Consider the following 21,207-nt stretch of genomic DNA (forward strand, 5'->3'; position numbering starts at 1 on the left):
GAAATGACAGGAGCATGTAAACTATGTAAACTATCTGAAATGACTGGAGCATGTAAACTACCTGAAATGACTGGAGCATGTAAACTATCTGAAATGACAGGAGCATGTAAACTATGTAAGCTACCTGAAATGACTGGAGCATGTAAACTACCTGAAATTACTGGAGAATGTAAGCTACCTGAAATGACTGGAGCATGTAAACTATCTAAAATGACAGGAGCATGCAAACTATGTAAGCTACCTGAAATGACTGGAGCATGTAAACTATCTGAAATGACTGGAGCATGTAAGCTATCTGAAATGACTGGAGCATGTAAGCTATCTGAAATGACTGGATTATGTAAACTTTCTGAAATGACTGGATTATGTAAACTATCTGAAATGACTGGATTATGTAAACTATCTGAAATGACTGGATTATGTAATCTTTCTGAAATGACTGGAGCATGTTAAACTACCTGAAATGACAGGAGCATGTAAACTACCTGAAATGACTGGAGCATGTAAACTATCTGAAATGACAGGAGCATGTAAACTATGTAAGCTACCTGAAATGACTGGAGCATGTAAACTATCTGAAATGACTGGAGCATGTAAACTATCTGAAATGACTGGAGCATGTAAACTATCTGAAATGGCTGGAGCATGTAAACTATGTAAGCTACCTGAAATGACTGGAGCATGTAAGCTATGTAAGCTACCTGAAATGACTGGAGCATGTAAACTATGTAAGCTACCTGAAATGACTGGAGCATGTAAGCTATCTGAAATGACTGGAGCATGTAAGCTATCTGAAATGACTGGAGAATGTAAACTATCTGAAATGACTGGATTATGTAAACTTTATGAAATGACTGGATTATGTAAACTATCTGAAATGACTGGAGCATACAAGCTATCTGAAATGACTGGAGCATGTAAACTATGTAAGCTACCTGAAATGACTGGAGCATGTAAACTATCTAAAATGACAGGAGCATGTAAACTATGTAAGCTACCTGAAATGACTGGAGCATGTAAACTATCTGAAATGACTGGAGCATGTAAACTATGTAAACTATCTGAAATGACTGGAGCATGTAAACTATCTGAAATGACTGGAGAATGTATGCTATCTGAAATGACTGGAGCATGTAAACTATGTAAACTACCTGAGATGACTGGAGCATGTAAACTACCTGAAATGACTGGAGCATGTAAACTATGTAAGCTACCTGAAATGACTGGAGCATGTAAACTATCTGAAATGACTGGAGAATGTATGCTATCTGAAATGACTGGAGCATGTAAACTATGTAAACTACCTGAAATGACTGGAGCATGTAAACTATGTAAGCTACCTGAAATGACTGGAGCATGTAAACTATCTAAAATGACAGGAGCATGTAAACTATGTAAGCTACCTGAAATGAGTGGAGCATGTAAACTATGTAAACTACCTGAAATGACTGGAGCATGTAAACTATCTGAAATGACTGGAGAATGTAAGTTATCTGAGATGACTGGAGCATGTAAACTATGTAAACTACCTGAAATGACTGGAGCATGTAAACTACCTGAAATGACTGGAGAATGTAAACTATGTAAGCTACCTGAAATGACTGGAGCATGTAAACTATCTGAAATGACAGGAGCATGTAAACTATGTAAGCTACCTGAAATGACTGGAGCATGTAAACTATCTGAAATGACAGGAGCATGTAAACTATGTAAACTATCTGAAATGACTGGAGCATGTAAACTACCTGAAATGACTGGAGCATGTAAACTATCTGAAATGACAGGAGCATGTAAACTATGTAAGCTACCTGAAATGACTGGAGCATGTAAACTATCTGAAATGACTGGAGAATGTAAACTATCTGAAATGACTGGATTATGTAAACTTTCTGAAATGACTGGATTATGTAAACTATCTGAAATGACTGGAGCATGTAAGCTATCTGAAATGACTGGAGCATGTAAACTATGTAAGCTACCTGAAATGACTGGAGCATGTAAACTATCTAAAATGACAGGAGCATGTAAACTATGTAAGCTACCTGAAATGACTGGAGCATGTAAACTATGTAAGCTACCTGAAATGACTGGAGCATGTAAACTATCTGAAATGACTGGAGAATGTAAACTATCTGAAATGACTGGATTATGTAAACTTTCTGAAATGACTGGATTATGTAAACTATCTGAAATGACTGGAGCATGTAAGCTATCTGAAATGACTGGAGCATGTAAACTATGTAAGCTACCTGAAATGACTGGAGCATGTAAACTATCTAAAATGACAGGAGCATGTAAACTATGTAAGCTACCTGAAATGACTGGAGCATGTAAACTATGTAAACTACCTGAAATGACTGGAGCATGTAAACTACCTGAAATGACTGGAGAATGTAAGTTATCTGAGATGACTGGAGCATGTAAACTATGTAAACTACCTGAAATGACTGGAGCATGTAAACTACCTGAAATGACTGGAGAATGTAAACTATGTAAGCTACCTGAAATGACTGGAGCATGTAAACTATCTGAAATGACAGGAGCATGTAAACTATGTAAGCTACCTGAAATGACTGGAGCATGTAAACTATCTGAAATGACAGGAGCATGTAAACTATGTAAACTATCTGAAATGACTGGAGCATGTAAACTACCTGAAATGACTGGAGCATGTAAACTATCTGAAATGACAGGAGCATGTAAACTATGTAAGCTACCTGAAATGACTGGAGCATGTAAACTATCTGAAATGACTGGAGAACGTAAACTATCTGAAATGACTGGATTATGTAAACTTTCTGAAATGACTGGATTATGTAAACTATCTGAAATGACTGGAGCATGTAAGCTATCTGAAATGACTGGAGCATGTAAACTATGTAAACTACCTGAAATGACTGGAGCATGTAAACTATCTGAAATGACTGGAGAATGTAAGTTATCTGAGACGACTGGAGCATGTAAACTATGTAAACTACCTGAAATGGCTGGAGCATGTAAACTACCTGAAATGACTGGAGAATGTAAACTATGTAAGCTACCTGAAATGACTGGAGCATGTAAACTATCTGAAATGACAGGAGCATGTAAACTATGTAAGCTACCTGAAATGACTGGAGCATGTAAACTATCTGAAATGACAGGAGCATGTAAACGATGTAAGCTACCTGAAATGACTGGAGCATGTAAACTATCTGAAATTACTGGAGCATGTAAACTATGTAAGCTACCTGAAATGACTGGAGCATGTAAACTATCTGAAATGACTGGAGCATGTAAACAATGTAAGCTACCTGAAATAACTGGAGCATGTAAACTATCTGAAATGACTGGAGCATGTAAACTATGTAAGCTACCTGAAATGACTGGAGCATGTAAACTATCTGAAATGACTGGAGCATGTAAGCTATCTGAAATGACTGGAGAATTTAAACTATCTGAAATGACTGGATTATGTAAACTTTCTGAAATGACTGGATTATGTAAACTTTCTGAAATGACTGGATTATGTAAACTACCTGAAATGACAGGAGCATGTAAACTACCTGAAATGACAGGAGCATGTAAACTACCTGAAATGACTGGAGCATGTAAACTATCTGAAATGACAGGAGCATGTAAACTATATAAGCTACCTGAAATGACTGGAGCATGTAAACTATCTGAAATGACTGGAGCATGTAAACTATCTGAAATGACTGGAGAATGTATGCTATCTGAAATGACTGGAGCATGTAAACTATGTAAGCTATCTGAAATGTCTGGAGCATGTAAACTACCTGAAATGACTGGAGCATGTAAACTATGTAAGCTACCTGAAATGACTGGAGCATGTAAACTATCTGAAATGACTGGAGCATGTAAACTATGTAAGCTACCTGAAATGACTGGAGCATGTAAACTATCTGAAATGACAGGAGCATTTAAACTATGTAAGCTACCTGAAATGACTGGAGCATGTAAACTATCTGAAATGACAGGAGCATGTAAACGATGTAAGCTACCTGAAATGACTGGAGCATGTAAACTATCTGAAATTACTGGAGCATGTAAACTATGTAAGCTACCTGAAATGACCGGAGCATGTAAACTATCTGAAATGACTGGAGAATGTATGCTATCTGAAATGACTGGAGCATGTAAACTATGTAAGCTACCTGAAATGACTGGAGCATGTAAACTGTCTGAAATGACAGGAGCATGTAAACGATGTAAGCTACCTGAAATGACTGGAGCATGTAAACTATCTGAAATTACTGGAGCATGTAAACTATCTGAAATGACTGGATTATGTAAACTTTCTGAAATGACTGGATTATGTAAACTATCTAAAATGGCTGCAGCATATAAACTATCTGAAATGACTGGAGAATGTAAGCTATCTGAAATGACTGGAGAATGTAAACTATCTGAAATGACTGGATTATGTAAACTTTCTGAAATGACTGGATTATGTAAACTATCTGAAATGACTGGAGCATGTAAACTATGTAAACTATCTGAAATGACTGCAGCATGTAAACTTTCTGAAATGAATGGAGAATGTATGCTATCTGAAATTACTGGAGCATGTAAACTATGTAAACTACCTGAAATGTCTGGAGCATGTAAACTACCTGAAATGACTGGAGCATGTAAACTATCTAAAATGACTGGAGCATGTAAGCTACCTGAAATGACTGGAGCATGTAAACTATTTGAAATGACAGGAGCATGTAAATGATGTAAGCTACCTGAAATGACTGGAGCATGTAAACTATCTGAAATTACTGGAGCATGTAAACTATGTAAACTACCTGAAATGTCTGGAGTATGTAAACTACCTGAAATGACTGGAGCATGTAAACTATGTAAGCTACCTGAAATGACTGGAGCATGTAAACAATCTGAAATTACTGGAGCATGTAAACTATGTAAGCTACCTGAAATGACTGGAGCATGTAAACTATCTGAAATGACAGGAGCATGTAAACTATGTAAGCTACCTGAAATGACTGGAGCATGTAAACTATCTGAAATGACAGGAGCATGTAAACGATGTAAGCTACCTGAAATGACTGGAGCATGTAAACTATCTGAAATTACTGGAGCATGTAAACTATGTAAGCTACCTGAAATGACTGGAGCATGTAAACTATCTGAAATGACTGGAGCATGTAAGCTATCTGAAATGACTGGAGAATATAAGCTATCTGAAATGACTGGAGAATGTAAACTATCTGAAATGACTGGATTATGTAAACTTTCTGAAATGACTGGATTATGTAAACTTTCTGAAATGACTGGATTATGTAAACTATCTGAAATGACTGGATTATGTAAACTTTCTGAAATGACTGGATTATGTAATCTTTCTGAAATTACTGGAGCAGGTAAACTACCTGAAATGACAGGAGCATGTAAACTATCTGAAATGACAGGAGCATGTAAACTATGTAAGCTACCTGAAATGACTGGAGCATGTAAACTATCTGAAATGACTGGAGCATGTAAACTATGTAAGCTACCTGAAATGACTGGAGCATGTAAACTATCTGAAATGATTGGAGCATGTAAACTATCTGAAATGACTGGAGCATGTAAACTATCTGAAATGCCTGGAGCATGTAAGCTATCTGAAATGACTGGATTATGTAAACTTTCTGAAATTACTGGATTATGTAAACTATCTTAAATGACTGGATTATGTAAACTATCTGAAATGACTGGATTATGTAAACTATCTGAAATGACTGGAGCATGTAAACTATCTGAAATGAGTGGAGAATGTAAGCTATCTGAAATGACTGGAGAATGTAAACTATCTGAAATGGCTGGAGCATGTAAACTATCTGAAATGACTGGAGAATGTAAGCTATCTGAAATGACTGGAGAATGTAAACTATCTGAAATGACTGGATTATGTAAACATTCTGAAATGACTGGATTATGTAAACTATCTAAAATGGCTGGAGCATGTAAACTACCTGAAATGACTGGAGCATGTAAACTATCTGAAATGATTGGAGCATGTAAACTATCTGAAATGATTGGAGCATGTAAACTATCTGAAATGGCTGGAGCATGTAAGCTATCTGAAATGACTGGAGAATGTAAGCTATCTGAAATGACTGGAGAATGTAAGCTATCTAAAATGGCTGGAGCATGTAAACTATCTGAAATGACTGGAGAATGTAAGCTATCTGAAATGACTGGAGAATGTAAACTATCTGAAATGACTGGAGCATGTAAACTGTCTGAAATGGCTGGAGCATGTAAACTATGTAAGCTACCTGAAATGACTGGAGCATGTAAGCTATGTAAGCTACCTGAAATGACTGGAGCATGTAAACTATCTGAAATGGCTGGAGCATGTAAACGATGTAAGCTACCTGAAATGACTGGAGCATGTTAGCTATGTAAGCTACCTGAAATGACTGGAGCATGTAAACTATGTAAGCTAACTGAAATGACTGGAGCATGTAAACTATCTGAAATGACTGGAGCATGTAAGCTATCTGAAATGACTGGAGAATGTAAACTATCTGAAATGACTGGATTATGTAAACTATCTGAAATGACTGGAGCATACAAGCTATCTGAAATGACTGGAGCATGTAAACTATGTAAGCTTCCTGAAATGACTGGAGCATGTAAACTATCTAAAATGACAGGAGCATGTAAACTATGTAAGCTACCTGAAATGACTGGAGCATGTAAACTATCTGAAATGACTGGAGCATGTAAACTATGTAAACTATCTGAAATGACTGGAGCATGTAAACTATCTGAAATGACTGGAGAATGTAAGCTATCTGAAATGACTGGAGAATGTAAACTATGTAAGCTATCTGAAATGACTGGATTATGTAAACTTTCTGAAATGACTGGATTGTGTAAACTATCTAAAATGGCTGGAGCATGTAAACTATCTGAAATGACTGGAGAATGTAAGCTATCTGAAATGACTGGAGAATGTAAACTATCTAAAATGGCTGGAGCATGTAAACTATCTGAAATGACTGGAGAATGTAAACTATCTGAAATGACTGGAGCATGTAAACTGTCTGAAATGGCTGGAGCATGTAAACTATGTAAGCTACCTGAAATGACTGGAGCATGTAAGCTATGTAAGCTACCTGAAATGACTGGAGCATGTAAACTATCTGAAATGGCTGGAGCATGTAAACGATGTAAGCTACCTGAAATGACTGGAGCATGTTAGCTATGTAAGCTACCTGAAATGACTGGAGCATGTAAACTATGTAAGCTACCTGAAATGACTGGAGCATGTAAACTATCTGAAATGACTGGAGCATGTAAGCTATCTGAAATGACTGGAGAATGTAAACTATCTGAAATGACTGGATTATGTAAACTATCTGAAATGACTGGAGCATACAAGCTATCTGAAATGACTGGAGCATGTAAACTATGTAAGCTTCCTGAAATGACTGGAGCATGTAAACTATGTAAGCTACCTGAAATGACTGGAGCATGTAAACTATCTGAAATGACAGGAGCATGTAAACTATGTAAGCTACCTGAATTGACTGGAGCATGTAAACTATCTGAAATGACAGGAGCATGTAAACGATGTAAGCTACCTGAAATGACTGGAGCATGTAAACTATCTGAAATTACTGGAGCATGTAAACTATGTAAGCTACCTGAAATGACTGGAGCATGTAAACTATCTGAAATGACTGGAGAATGTATGCTATCTGAAATGACTGGAGCATGTAAACTATGTAAACTACCTGACATTTCTGGAGCATGTAATCTACCTGAAATGACTGGAGCATGTAAACTATGTAAGCTACCTGAAATGACTTGAGCATGTAAACTATCTGAAATGACTGGAGCATGTAAACTATGTAAGCTACCTGAAATGACTGGAGCATGTAAACTATGTAAGCTACCTGAAATGACTGGAGCATGTAAACTATCTGAAATGATTGGAGCATGTAAACTATCTGAAATGACTGGAGCATGTAAACTATCTGAAATGGCTGGAGCATGTAAGCTATCTGAAATGACTGGAGAATGTAAACTATCTGAAATGACTGGATTATGTAAACTTTCTGAAATGACTGGATTATGTAAACTATTTTAAATGACTGGATTATGTAAACTATCTGAAATGACTGGATTATGTAAACTATCTGAAATGACTGGAGCATGTAAACTATCTGAAATGGCTGGAGCATGTAAACTATCTGAAATGACTGGAGAATGTAAGCTATCTGAAATGACTGGAGAATTAATGCTATCTGAAATGAATGGAGCATGTAAACTATGTAAGCTACCTGAAATGACTGGAGCATGTAAACTATCTGAAATGACTGGAGCATGTAAACTATGTAAGCTACCTGAAATGACTGGAGCATGTAAACTATCTGAAATGACTGGAGCATGTAAACTACCTGAAATGACTGGAGCATGTAAACTATGTAAGCTACCTGAAATGACTGGAGCATGTAAACTATCTGAAATGATTGGAGCATGTAAACTATCTGAAATGACTGGAGCATGTAAACTATCTGAAATGGCTGGAGCATGTAAGCTATCTGAAATGACTGGATTATGTAAACTTTCTGAAATGACTGGATTATGTAAACTATTTTAAATGACTGGATTATGTAAACTATCTGAAATGACTGGATTATGTAAACTACCTGAAATGACTGGAGCATGTAAACTATCTGAAATGACAGGAGCATGTAAACTATGTAAGCTACCTGAAATGACTGGAGCATGTAAACTATGTAAGCTACCTGAAATGACTGGAGCATGTAAACTATCTGAAATGACAGAAGCATGTAAACTATGTAAGCTACCTGAAATGACTGGAGCATGTAAACAATCTGAAATTACTGGAGCATGTAAACTATGTAAGCTACCTGAAATGACTGGAGCATGTAAACTATCTGAAATGACAGGAGCATGTAAACTATGTAAGCTACCTGAAATGACTGGAGCATGTAAACTATCTGAAATGACAGGAGCATGTAAACGATGTAAGCTACCTGAAATGACTGGAGCATGTAAACTATCTGAAATTACTGGAGCATGTAAACTATGTAAGCTACCTGAAATGACTGGAGCATGTAAACTATCTGAAATGACTGGAGCATGTAAGCTCTCTGAAATGACTGGAGAATATAAACTATCTGAAATGACTGGAGCATGTAAGCTACCTGAAATGACTGGAGCATGTAAACTATTTGAAATGACAGGAGCATGTAAACAATGTAAGCTACCTGAAATGACTGGAGCATGTAAACTATCTGAAATTACTGGAGCATGTAAACTATGTAAACTACCTGAAATGTCTGGAGCATGTAAACTACCTGAAATGACTGGAGCATGTAAACTATGTAAGTTACCTGAAATGACTGGAGCATGTAAACTATCTGAAATGACAGGAGCATGTAAACTATGTAAGCTACCTGAAATGAATGGAGCATTTAAACTATCTGAAATGACAGGAGCATGTAAACGATGTAAGCTACCTGAAATGACTGGAGCATGTAAACTATCTGAAATGACTGGAGAATGTATGCTATCTGAAATGACTGGAGCATGTAAACTATGTAAGCTACCTGAAATGACTGGAGCATGTAAACTATCTGAAATTACTGGAGCATGTAAACTATGTAAGCTACCTGAAATGACTGGAGCATGTAAACTATCTGAAATGACTGGAGCATGTAAGCTATCTGAAATGACTGGAGAATATAAGCTATCTGAAATGACTGGAGAATGTAAACTATCTGAAATGACTGGATTATGTAAACTTTCTGAAATGACTGGATTATGTAAACTTTTTGAAATGACTGGATTATGTAATCTTTCGGAGCATGTAAACTACCTGAAATGACAGGAGCATGTAAACTATGTAAGCTACCTGAAATGACTGGAGCATGTAAACTATCTGAAATGACTGGAGCATGTAAACTACCTGAAATGACTGGAGCATGTAAACTATGTAAACTACCTGAAATGACTGGAGCATGTAAACTATCTGAAATTACTGGAGCATGTAAACTATGTAAGCTACCTGAAATGACTGGAGCATGTAAACTATCTGAAATGATTGGAGCATGTAACTATCTGAAATGACTGGAGCATGTAAACTATCTGAAATGCCTGGAGCATGTAAGCTATCTGAAATGACTGGAGAATGTAAACTATCTGAAATGACTGGATTATGTAAACTTTCTGAAATTACTGGATTATGTAAACTATCTTAAATGACTGGATTATGTAAACTATCTGAAATGACTGGATTATGTAAACTATCTGAAATGACTGGAGCATGTAAACTATCTGAAATGAGTGGAGAATGTAAGCTATCTGAAATGACTGGAGAATGTAAACTATCTAAAATGGCTGGAGAATGTATGCTATCTGAAATGACTGGAGCATGTAAACTATGTAAACTACCTGAAATGACTGGAGCATGTAAACAATGTAAGCTACCTGAAATGACTGGAGCATGTAAACTATCTGAAATGACTTGAGCATGTAAACTATATAAGCTACCTGAAATGACTGGAGCATGTAAACTATCTGAAATGACAGTAGCATGTAAACTATGTAAGCTACCTGAAATGACTGGAGCATGTAAACTATCTGAAATGACAGGAGCATGTAAACGATGTAAGCTACCTGAAATGACTGGAGCATGTAAACTATCTGAAATGACTGGAGCATGTAAACTATCTGAAATGACTGGAGCATGTAAACTATCTGAAATGACTGGAGAATGTATGCTATCTGAAATGACTGGAGCATGTAAACTATGTAAACTACCTGAAATGACTGGAGCATGTAAACTACCTGAAATACTGGAGCATGTAAACTATGTAAGCTACCTGAAATGACTGGAGCATGTAAACTATCTGAAATGACTGGAGCATGTAAACTATGTAAGCTACCTGAAATGACTGGAGCATGTAAACTATCTGAAATGACAGGAGCATGTAAACGATGTAAGCTACCTGAAATGACTGGAGCATGTAAACTATCTGAAATGACTGGAGCATGTAAGCTATCTGAAATGACTGGAGAATGTAAGCTATCTGAAATGACTGGAGAATGTAAGCTATCTGAAATGACTGGAGAATGTATGCTATCTGAAATGACTGGAGCATGTAAACTATGTAAACTACCTGAAATGACTGGAGCATGTAAACAATGTAAGCTACCTGAAATGACTGGAGCATGTAAACTATCTGAAATGACTGGAGCATGTAAACTATATAAGCTACCTGAAATGACTGGAGCATGTAAACTATCTGAAATGACAGTAGCATGTAAACTATGTAAGCTACCTGAAATGACTGGAGCATGTAAACTATCTGAAATGACAGGAGCATGTAAACGATGTAAGCTACCTGAAATGACTGGAGCATGTAAACTATCTGAAATGACTGGAGCATGTAAACTATCTGAAATGACTGGAGCATGTAAACTATCTGAAATGACTGGAGAATGTATGCTATCTGAAATGACTGGAGCATGTAAACTATGTAAGCTATCTGAAATGTCTGGAGCATGTAAACTACCTGAAATGACTGGAGCATGTAAACTATGTAAGCTACCTGAAATGACTGGAGCATGTAAACTATCTGAAATGACTGGAGCATGTAAACTATGTAAGCTACCTGAAATGACTGGAGCATGTAAACTATCTGAAATGACAGGAGCATGTAAACTATGTAAGCTACCTGAAATGACTGGAGCATGTAAACTATCTGAAATGACAGGAGCATGTAAACGATGTAAGCTACCTGAAATGACTGGAGCATGTAAACTATCTGAAATGACTGGAGCATGTAAGCTATCTGAAATGACTGGAGAATGTAAGCTATCTGAAATGACTGGAGAATGTAAACTATCTGAAATGACTGGATTATGTAAACTTTCTGAAATGACTGGATTATGTAAACTTTCTGAAATGACTGGATTAATGTAAACTATCTGAAATGACTGGATTATGTAAACTTTCTGAAATGACTGGATTATGTAATCTTTCTGAAATGACTGGAGCATGTAAACTACCTGAAATGACAGGAGCATGTAAGCTATCTGAAGTGACTGGAGCATGTAAGCTATCTGAAATGACTGGAGAATGTAAACTATCTGAAATGACTGGATTATGTAAACTATCTGAAATGACTGGAGCATACAAGCTATCTGAAATGACTGGAGCATGTAAACTATGTAAGCTTCCTGAAATGACTGGAGCATGTAAACTATCTGAAATGACTGGAGCATGTAAACTATGTAAGCTACCTGAAATGACTGGAGCATGTAAACTATCTGAAATGACTGGAGCATGTAAACTATGTAGCTACTGAAATGACTGGAGCATGTAAGCTATCTGAAATGACTGGAGCATGTAAACTATTAAGCTACCTGAAATGACTGGAGTATGTAAACTATCTGAAATGACAGGATCATGTAAACTATGTAGCTACCTGAAATGACTGGATCATGTAAACTATCTGAAATGACTGGAGCATGTAAACGATGTAAGCTACCTGAAATGACCGGAGCATGTAAACTACCTGAAATGACTGGAGCATGTATACTATCTGAAATGACTGGAGCATGTAAACTATGTAAGCTACCTGAAATGACTGGAGCATGTAAACTGTCTGAAATGACTGGAGCATGTAAACGATTGCTACCTGAAATGACTGGAGCATGTAAACTATTACCCTGAAATGACTGGAGCATGTAAACTATCTGAAATGACTGGATCATGTAAACTTTCTGAAATGACTGGATTATGTAAACTATCTGAAATGCCTGCAGCATATAAACTATCTGAAATGACTGGAGAATGTAAGCTATCTGAAATGACTGGAGAATGTAAACTTTCTGAAATGACTGGATTATGTAAACTTTCTGAAATGACTGGATTATGTAAACTATCTGAAATGACTGGACATGTAAACTATGTAAACTATCTGAAATGACTGCAGCATGTAAACTTTCTGAAATGAGTGGAGAATGTATGCTATCTGAAATTACTGGAGCATGTAAACTATGTAAACTACAAATGTCTGGAGCATGTAAACTACCTGAAATGACTGGAGCATGTAAACTATCTAAAATGACTGGAGCATGTAAGCTACCTGAAATGACTGGAGCATGTAAACTATTTGAAATGACAGGAGCATGTAAACGATGTAAGCTACCTGAAATGACTGGAGCATGTAAACTATCTGAAATTACTGGAGCATGTAAACTATGTAAACTACCTGAAATGTCTGGAGCATGTAAACTACCTGAAATGACTGGAGCATGTAAACTATGTAAGCTACCTGAAATGACTGGAGCATGTAAACAATCTGAAATTACTGGAGCATGTAAACTATGTAAGCTACCTGAAATGACTGGAGCATGTAAACTATCTGAAATGACTGGAGCATGTAAACTATGTAAGCTACCTGAAATGACTGGAGCATGTAAACTATCTGAAATGACAGGAGCATGTAAACTACCTGAAATGACTGGAGCATGTAAACAATGTAAGCTACCTGAAATGACTGGAGCATGTAAACTATCTGAAATGACTTGAGCATGTAATGCTACCTGAAATGACTGGAGCATGTAAACTATCTGAAATGACAGTAGCATGTAAACTATGTAAGCTACCTGAAATGACTGGAGCATGTAAACTATCTGAAATGACAGGAGCATGTAAACGATGTAAGCTACCTGAAATGACTGGAGCATGTAAACTATCTGAAATTACTGGAGCATGTAAACTATTCTCCTGAAATGACTGGAGCATGTAAACTATCTGAAATGTCTGGAGCATGTATGCTACCTGAAATGACTGGAGCATGTAAACTATGTAAGCTACCTGAAATGACTGGAGCATGTAAACTACCTGAAATGACTGGAGCATGTAAACTATGTAAGCTACCTGAAATGACTGGAGCATGTAAACTATCTGAAATGACAGGAGCATGTAAACTATGTAAGCTACCTGAAATGACTGGAGCATGTAAACTATCTGAAATGACAGGAGCATGTAAACGATGTAAGCTACCTGAAATGACTGGAGCATGTAAACTATCTGAAATGACTGGAGCATGTAAGCTATCTGAAATGACTGGAGAATGTAAGCTATCTGAAATGACTGGAGAATGTAAGCTATCTGAAATGACTGGATTATGTAAACTTTCTGAAATGACTGGATCATGTAAACTTTCTGAAATACTGATTAATGTAAACTATCTGAAATGACTGGATTATGTAAACTTTCTGAAATGACTGGATTATGTAATCTTTCTGAAATGACTGGAGCATGTAAACTACCTGAAATGACAGGAGCATGTAAGCTATCTGAAGTGACTGGAGCATGTAAGCTATCTGAAATGACTGGAGAATGTAAACTATCTGAAATGACTGGATTATGTAAACTATCTGAAATGACTGGAGCATGCAAGCTACCTGAAATGACTGGAGCATGTAAACTATGTAAGCTTCCTGAAATGACTGGAGCATGTAAACTATCTGAAATGACTGGAGCATGTAAACTATGCCTGAAATGACTGGAGCATGTAAACTATCTGAAATGACTGGAGAATGTATGCTATCTGAAATGACTGGAGCATGTAAACTATGTAAGCTATCTGAAATGTCTGGAGCATGTAAACTACCTGAAATGACTGGAGCATGTAAACTATGTAAGCTACCTGAAATGACTGGAGCATGTACACTATCTGAAATGACTGGAGCATGTAAACTATGTCTACCTGAAATGACTGGAGCATGTAAGCTATCTGAAATGACTGGAGCATGTAAACTATGTAAGCTACCTGAAATGACTGGAGCATGTAAACTATCTGAAATGACTGGAGCATGTAAACTATGTAAGCTACCTGAAATGACTGGAGCATGTAAACTATCTGAAATGACTGGAGCATGTAAACGATGTAAGCTACCTGAAATGACCGGAGCATGTAAACTATCTGAAATGACTCAATACTGGAGCATGTAAACTATGTAAGCTACCTGAAATGACTGGAGCATGTAAACTGTCTGAAATGACAGGAGCATGTAAACGATGTAAGCTACCTGAAATGACTGGAGCATGTAAACTATCTGAAATGACTGGAGCATGTAAGCTATCTGAAATGACTGGATTATGTAAACTTTCTGAAATGACTGGATTATGTAAACTATCTAAAATGGCTGCAGCATATAAACTATCTGAAATGACTGGAGAATGTAAGCTATCTGAAATGACTGGAGAATGTAAACTATCTGAAATGACTGGATTATGTAAACTTTCTGAAATGACTGGATTATGTAAACTATCTGAAATGACTGGAGCATGTAAACTACCTGAAATGACAGGAGCATGTAAGCTATCTGAAGTGACTGGAGCATGTAAGCTATCTGAAATGACTGGAGAATGTAAACTATCTGAAATGACTGGATTATGTAAACTATCTGAAATGACTGGAGCATACAAGCTATCTGAAATGACTGGAGCATGTAAACTATGTAAGCTTCCTGAAATGACTGGAGCATGTAAACTATCTGAAATGACTGGAGCATGTAAACTATGTAAGCTACCTGAAATGACTGGAGCATGTAAACTATCTGAAATGACTGGAGCATGTAAACTATGTAAGCTACCTGAAATGACTGGAGCATGTAAACTATCTGAAATGACAGGAGCATGTAAACTATGTAAGCTACCTGAAATGACTGGAGCATGTAAACTATCTGAAATGACAGGAGCATGTAAACTATGTAAGCTACCTGAAATGACTGGAGCATGTAAACTATCTGAAATGACAGGAGCATGTAAACGATGTAAGCTACCTGAAATGACCGGAGCATGTAAACTATCTGAAATGACTGGAGAATGTATGCTATCTGAAATGACTGGAGCATGTAAACTATGTAAGCTACCTGAAATGACTGGAGCATGTAAACTGTCTGAAATGACAGGAGCATGTAAACGATGTAAGCTACCTGAAATGACTGGAGCATGTAAACTATCTGAAATTACTGGAGCATGTAAACTATCTGAAATGACTGGATTATGTAAACTTTCTGAAATGACTGGATTATGTAAACTATCTAAAATGGCTGCAGCATATAAACTATCTGAAATGACTGGAGAATGTAAGCTATCTGAAATGACTGGAGAATGTAAACTATCTGAAATGACTGGATTATGTAAACTTTCTGAAATGACTGGATTATGTAAACTATCTGAAATGACTGGAGCATGTAAACTATGTAAACTATCTGAAATGACTGCAGCATGTAAACTTTCTGAAATGAATGGAGAATGTATGCTATCTGAAATTACTGGAGCATGTAAACTATGTAAACTACCTGAAATGTCTGGAGCATGTAAACTACCTGAAATGACTGGAGCATGTAAACTATCTAAAATGACTGGAGCATGTAAGCTACCTGAAATGACTGGAGCATGTAAACTATTTGAAATGACAGGAGCATGTAAATGATGTAAGCTACCTGAAATGACTGGAGCATGTAAACTATCTGAAATTACTGGAGCATGTAAACTATGTAAACTACCTGAAATGTCTGGAGCATGTAAACTACCTGAAATGACTGGAGCATGTAAACTATGTAAGCTACCTGAAATGACTGGAGCATGTAAACAATCTGAAATTACTGGAGCATGTAAACTATGTAAGCTACCTGAAATGACTGGAGCATGTAAACTATCTGAAATGACAGGAGCATGTAAACTATGTAAGCTACCTGAAATGACTGGAGCATGTAAACTATCTGAAATGACAGGAGCATGTAAACTATCTGAAATTACTGGAGCATGTAAACTATGTAAGCTACCTGAAATGACTGGAGCATGTAAACTATCTGAAATGACTGGAGCATGTAAGCTACCTGAAATGACTGGAGCATGTAAACTATCTGAAATGACAGGAGCATGTAAACTATGTAAGCTACCTGAAATGACTGGAGCATGTAAACTATCTGAAATGACAGGAGCATGTAAACGATGTAAGCTACCTGAAATGACTGGAGCATGTAAACTATCTGAAATTACTGGAGCATGTAAACTATGTAAGCTACCTGAAATGACTGGAGCATGTAAACTATCTGAAATGTCTGGAGCATGTAAACTACCTGAAATGACTGGAGCATGTAAACTATGTAAGCTACCTGAAATGACTGGAGCATGTAAACTATCTGAAATGACTGGAGCATGTAAACTATGTAAGCTACCTGAAATGACTGGAGCATGTAAACTATCTGAAATGACAGGAGCATGTAAACTATGTAAGCTACCTGAAATGACTGGAGCATGTAAACTATCTGAAATGACAGGAGCATGTAAACGATGTAAGCTACCTGAAATGACTGGAGCATGTAAACTATCTGAAATGACTGGAGCATGTAAGCTATCTGAAATGACTGGAGAATGTAAGCTATCTGAAATGACTGGAGAATGTAAACTATCTGAAATGACTGGATTATGTAAACTTTCTGAAATGACTGGATTATGTAAACTTTCTGAAATGACTGGATTAATGTAAACTATCTGAAATGACTGGATTATGTAAACTTTCTGAAATGACTGGATTATGTAATCTTTCTGAAATGACTGGAGCATGTAAACTACCTGAAATGACAGGAGCATGTAAGCTATCTGAAGTGACTGGAGCATGTAAGCTATCTGAAATGACTGGAGAATGTAAACTATCTGAAATGACTGGATTATGTAAACTATCTGAAATGACTGGAGCATACAAGCTATCTGAAATGACTGGAGCATGTAAACTATGTAAGCTTCCTGAAATGACTGGAGCATGTAAACTATCTGAAATGACTGGAGCATGTAAACTATCTGAAATGACTGGAGCATGTAAACTATCTGAAATGACTGGAGAATGTATGCTATCTGAAATGACTGGAGCATGTAAACTATGTAAGCTATCTGAAATGTCTGGAGCATGTAAACTACCTGAAATGACTGGAGCATGTAAACTATGTAAGCTACCTGAAATGACTGGAGCATGTACACTATCTGAAATGACTGGAGCATGTAAACTATGTAAGCTACCTGAAATGACTGGAGCATGTAAACTATCTGAAATGACAGGAGCATGTAAACTATGTAAGCTACCTGAAATGACTGGAGCATGTAAACTATCTGAAATGACAGGAGCATGTAAACTATGTAAGCTACCTGAAATGACTGGAGCATGTAAACTATCTGAAATGACAGGAGCATGTAAACGATGTAAGCTACCTGAAATGACCGGAGCATGTAAACTATCTGAAATGACTGGAGAATGTATGCTATCTGAAATGACTGGAGCATGTAAACTATGTAAGCTACCTGAAATGACTGGAGCATGTAAACTGTCTGAAATGACAGGAGCATGTAAACGATGTAAGCTACCTGAAATGACTGGAGCATGTAAACTATCTGAAATTACTGGAGCATGTAAACTATCTGAAATGACTGGATTATGTAAACTTTCTGAAATGACTGGATTATGTAAACTATCTAAAATGGCTGCAGCATATAAACTATCTGAAATGACTGGAGAATGTAAGCTATCTGAAATGACTGGAGAATGTAAACTATCTGAAATGACTGGATTATGTAAACTTTCTGAAATGACTGGATTATGTAAACTATCTGAAATGACTGGAGCATGTAAACTATGTAAACTATCTGAAATGACTGCAGCATGTAAACTTTCTGAAATGAATGGAGAATGTATGCTATCTGAAATTACTGGAGCATGTAAACTATGTAAACTACCTGAAATGTCTGGAGCATGTAAACTACCTGAAATGACTGGAGCATGTAAACTATCTAAAATGACTGGAGCATGTAAGCTACCTGAAATGACTGGAGCATGTAAACTATTTGAAATGACAGGAGCATGTAAATGATGTAAGCTACCTGAAATGACTGGAGCATGTAAACTATCTGAAATTACTGGAGCATGTAAACTATGTAAACTACCTGAAATGTCTGGAGCATGTAAACTACCTGAAATGACTGGAGCATGTAAACTATGTAAGCTACCTGAAATGACTGGAGCATGTAAACAATCTGAAATTACTGGAGCATGTAAACTATGTAAGCTACCTGAAATGACTGGAGCATGTAAACTATCTGAAATGACAGGAGCATGTAAACTATGTAAGCTACCTGAAATGACTGGAGCATGTAAACTATCTGAAATGACAGGAGCATGTAAACGATGTAAGCTACCTGAAATGACTGGAGCATGTAAACTATCTGAAATTACTGGAGCATGTAAACTACGTAAGCTACCTGAAATGACTGGAGCATGTAAACTATCTGAAATGACTGGAGCATGTAAGCTATCTGAAATGACTGGAGAATATAAGCTATCTGAAATGACTGGAGAATGTAAACTATCTGAAATGACTGGATTATGTAAACTTTCTGAAATGACTGGATTATGTAAACTTTCTGAAATGACTGGATTATGTAAACTATCTGAAATGACTGGCTTATGTAAACTTTTTGAAATGACTGGATTATGTAATCTTTCTGAAATTACTGGAGCATGTAAACTACCTGAAATGACAGGAGCATGTAAACTATCTGAAATGACAGGAGCATGTAAACTATGTAAGCTACCTGAAATGACTGGAGCATGTAAACTATCTGAAATGACTGGAGCATGTAAACTACCTGAAATGACTGGAGCATGTAAACTATCTGAAATGATTGGAGCATGTAAACTATCTGAAATGACTGGAGCATGTAAACTATCTGAAATGCCTGGAGCATGTAAGCTATCTGAAATGACTGGATTATGTAAACTATCTGAAATGACTGGATTATGTAAACTTTCTGAAATTACTGGATTATGTAAACTATCTTAAATGACTGGATTATGTAAACTATCTGAAATGACTGGATTATGTAAACTATCTGAAATGACTGGAGCATGTAAACTATCTGAAATGAGTGGAGAATGTAAGCTATCTGAAATGACTGGAGAATGAAAACTATCTGAAATGACTGGAGCATGTAAACTATCTGAAATGAGTGGAGAATGTAAGCTATCTGAAATGACTGGAGAATGTAAACTATCTGAAATGACTGGATTATGTAAACTTTCTGAAATGACTGGTTTATGTAAACTATCTAAAATGGCTGGAGCATGTAAACTATCTGAAATGACTGGAGAATGTAAGCTATCTGAAATGACTGGAGAATGTAAACTATCTGAAATGACTGGATTATGTAAACTATCTGAAATGACTGGATTATGTAAACTATCTGAAATGACTGGAGAATGAAAACGTCGCTCAATCCCACCCCAAGGAACCTAAAGAACACCAACTGAGCGTCTGTTAGTTCAGTTTCCCCAAAACCATGTAAATGTCATACTATTAATGGCTGTATCGATGGCGTGTGTTCCAGTAATAGTGATGAATAATTTATACAGTGTAAACAGCTTTCTGATGAGTGTCAGCTTTATGGAGATGACTAGATGTGTATAGTGAAAATGTATTCTTCTTTCTTCTCCAGGTTGAGGGAGGTGGGAAGGCAGACCTGTTGGAACACCCCCTGTTGCCAGGAGACCAGGTGGTTGTCATTAACGACGTGGAACTCAGTGGATTCAGGCAGGAAGCCGTCTCATTGGTCAAAGGATCATACAAGACTCTCCGACTCACTGTCCGCAGGTAAATAACACAAACCATCATACCCCTGTCATGCCGGGGCCATCTGTCCCTCTCCATCTGTCCCTCTCCTTCTGTCCCTCTCCTTCTGTCCCTCTCCATCTGTCCCTCTCCTTCTGTCCCTCTCCTTCTGTCCCTTATCATCTGTCCCACCTCATCTGTCCCTCTCGTCTGTCCCTCTCCGTCTGTCCCTCTCCTTCTGTCCCTCTCCTTCTGTCCCTCTCTATCTGTCCCTCTCTATCTGTCCCTCTCCATCTGTCCCTCTCTATCTGTCCCTCTCCGTCTGTCCCTCTCCTTCTGTCCCTCTCCGTCTGTCCCTCTCCTTCTGTCCCTCTCCATCTGTCCCTCTCCATCTGTCCCTCTCTATCTGTCCCTCTCCATCTGTCCCTCTCTATCTGTCCCTCTCCTTCTGTCCCTCTCCGTCTGTCCCTCTCCTTCTGTCCCTCTCCATCTGTCCCTCTCCATCTGTCCCTCTCTATCTGTCCCTCTCCGTCTGTCCCTCTCCGT

General features: G+C 37.3%; 1 protein-coding gene across 1 annotated transcript in view; it reads left to right on the forward strand.

The window, feature by feature from the left end:
* shroom3 (shroom family member 3) overlaps positions 1-21,207 on the forward strand; it is a 209,404-nt gene that overhangs the window by 63,294 nt on the left and 124,903 nt on the right. Inside the window, exon 2 of the mRNA XM_014138941.2 lies at positions 20,549-20,703. Coding sequence (XP_013994416.2) covers positions 20,549-20,703 — 155 coding nt within the window. The remainder of the gene's footprint in view (positions 1-20,548; positions 20,704-21,207) is intronic.

This window comes from Salmo salar, chromosome ssa13 (genome assembly GCF_905237065.1).
Source record: "Salmo salar chromosome ssa13, Ssal_v3.1, whole genome shotgun sequence".
Classification (NCBI taxonomy): domain Eukaryota; kingdom Metazoa; phylum Chordata; class Actinopteri; order Salmoniformes; family Salmonidae; genus Salmo; species Salmo salar.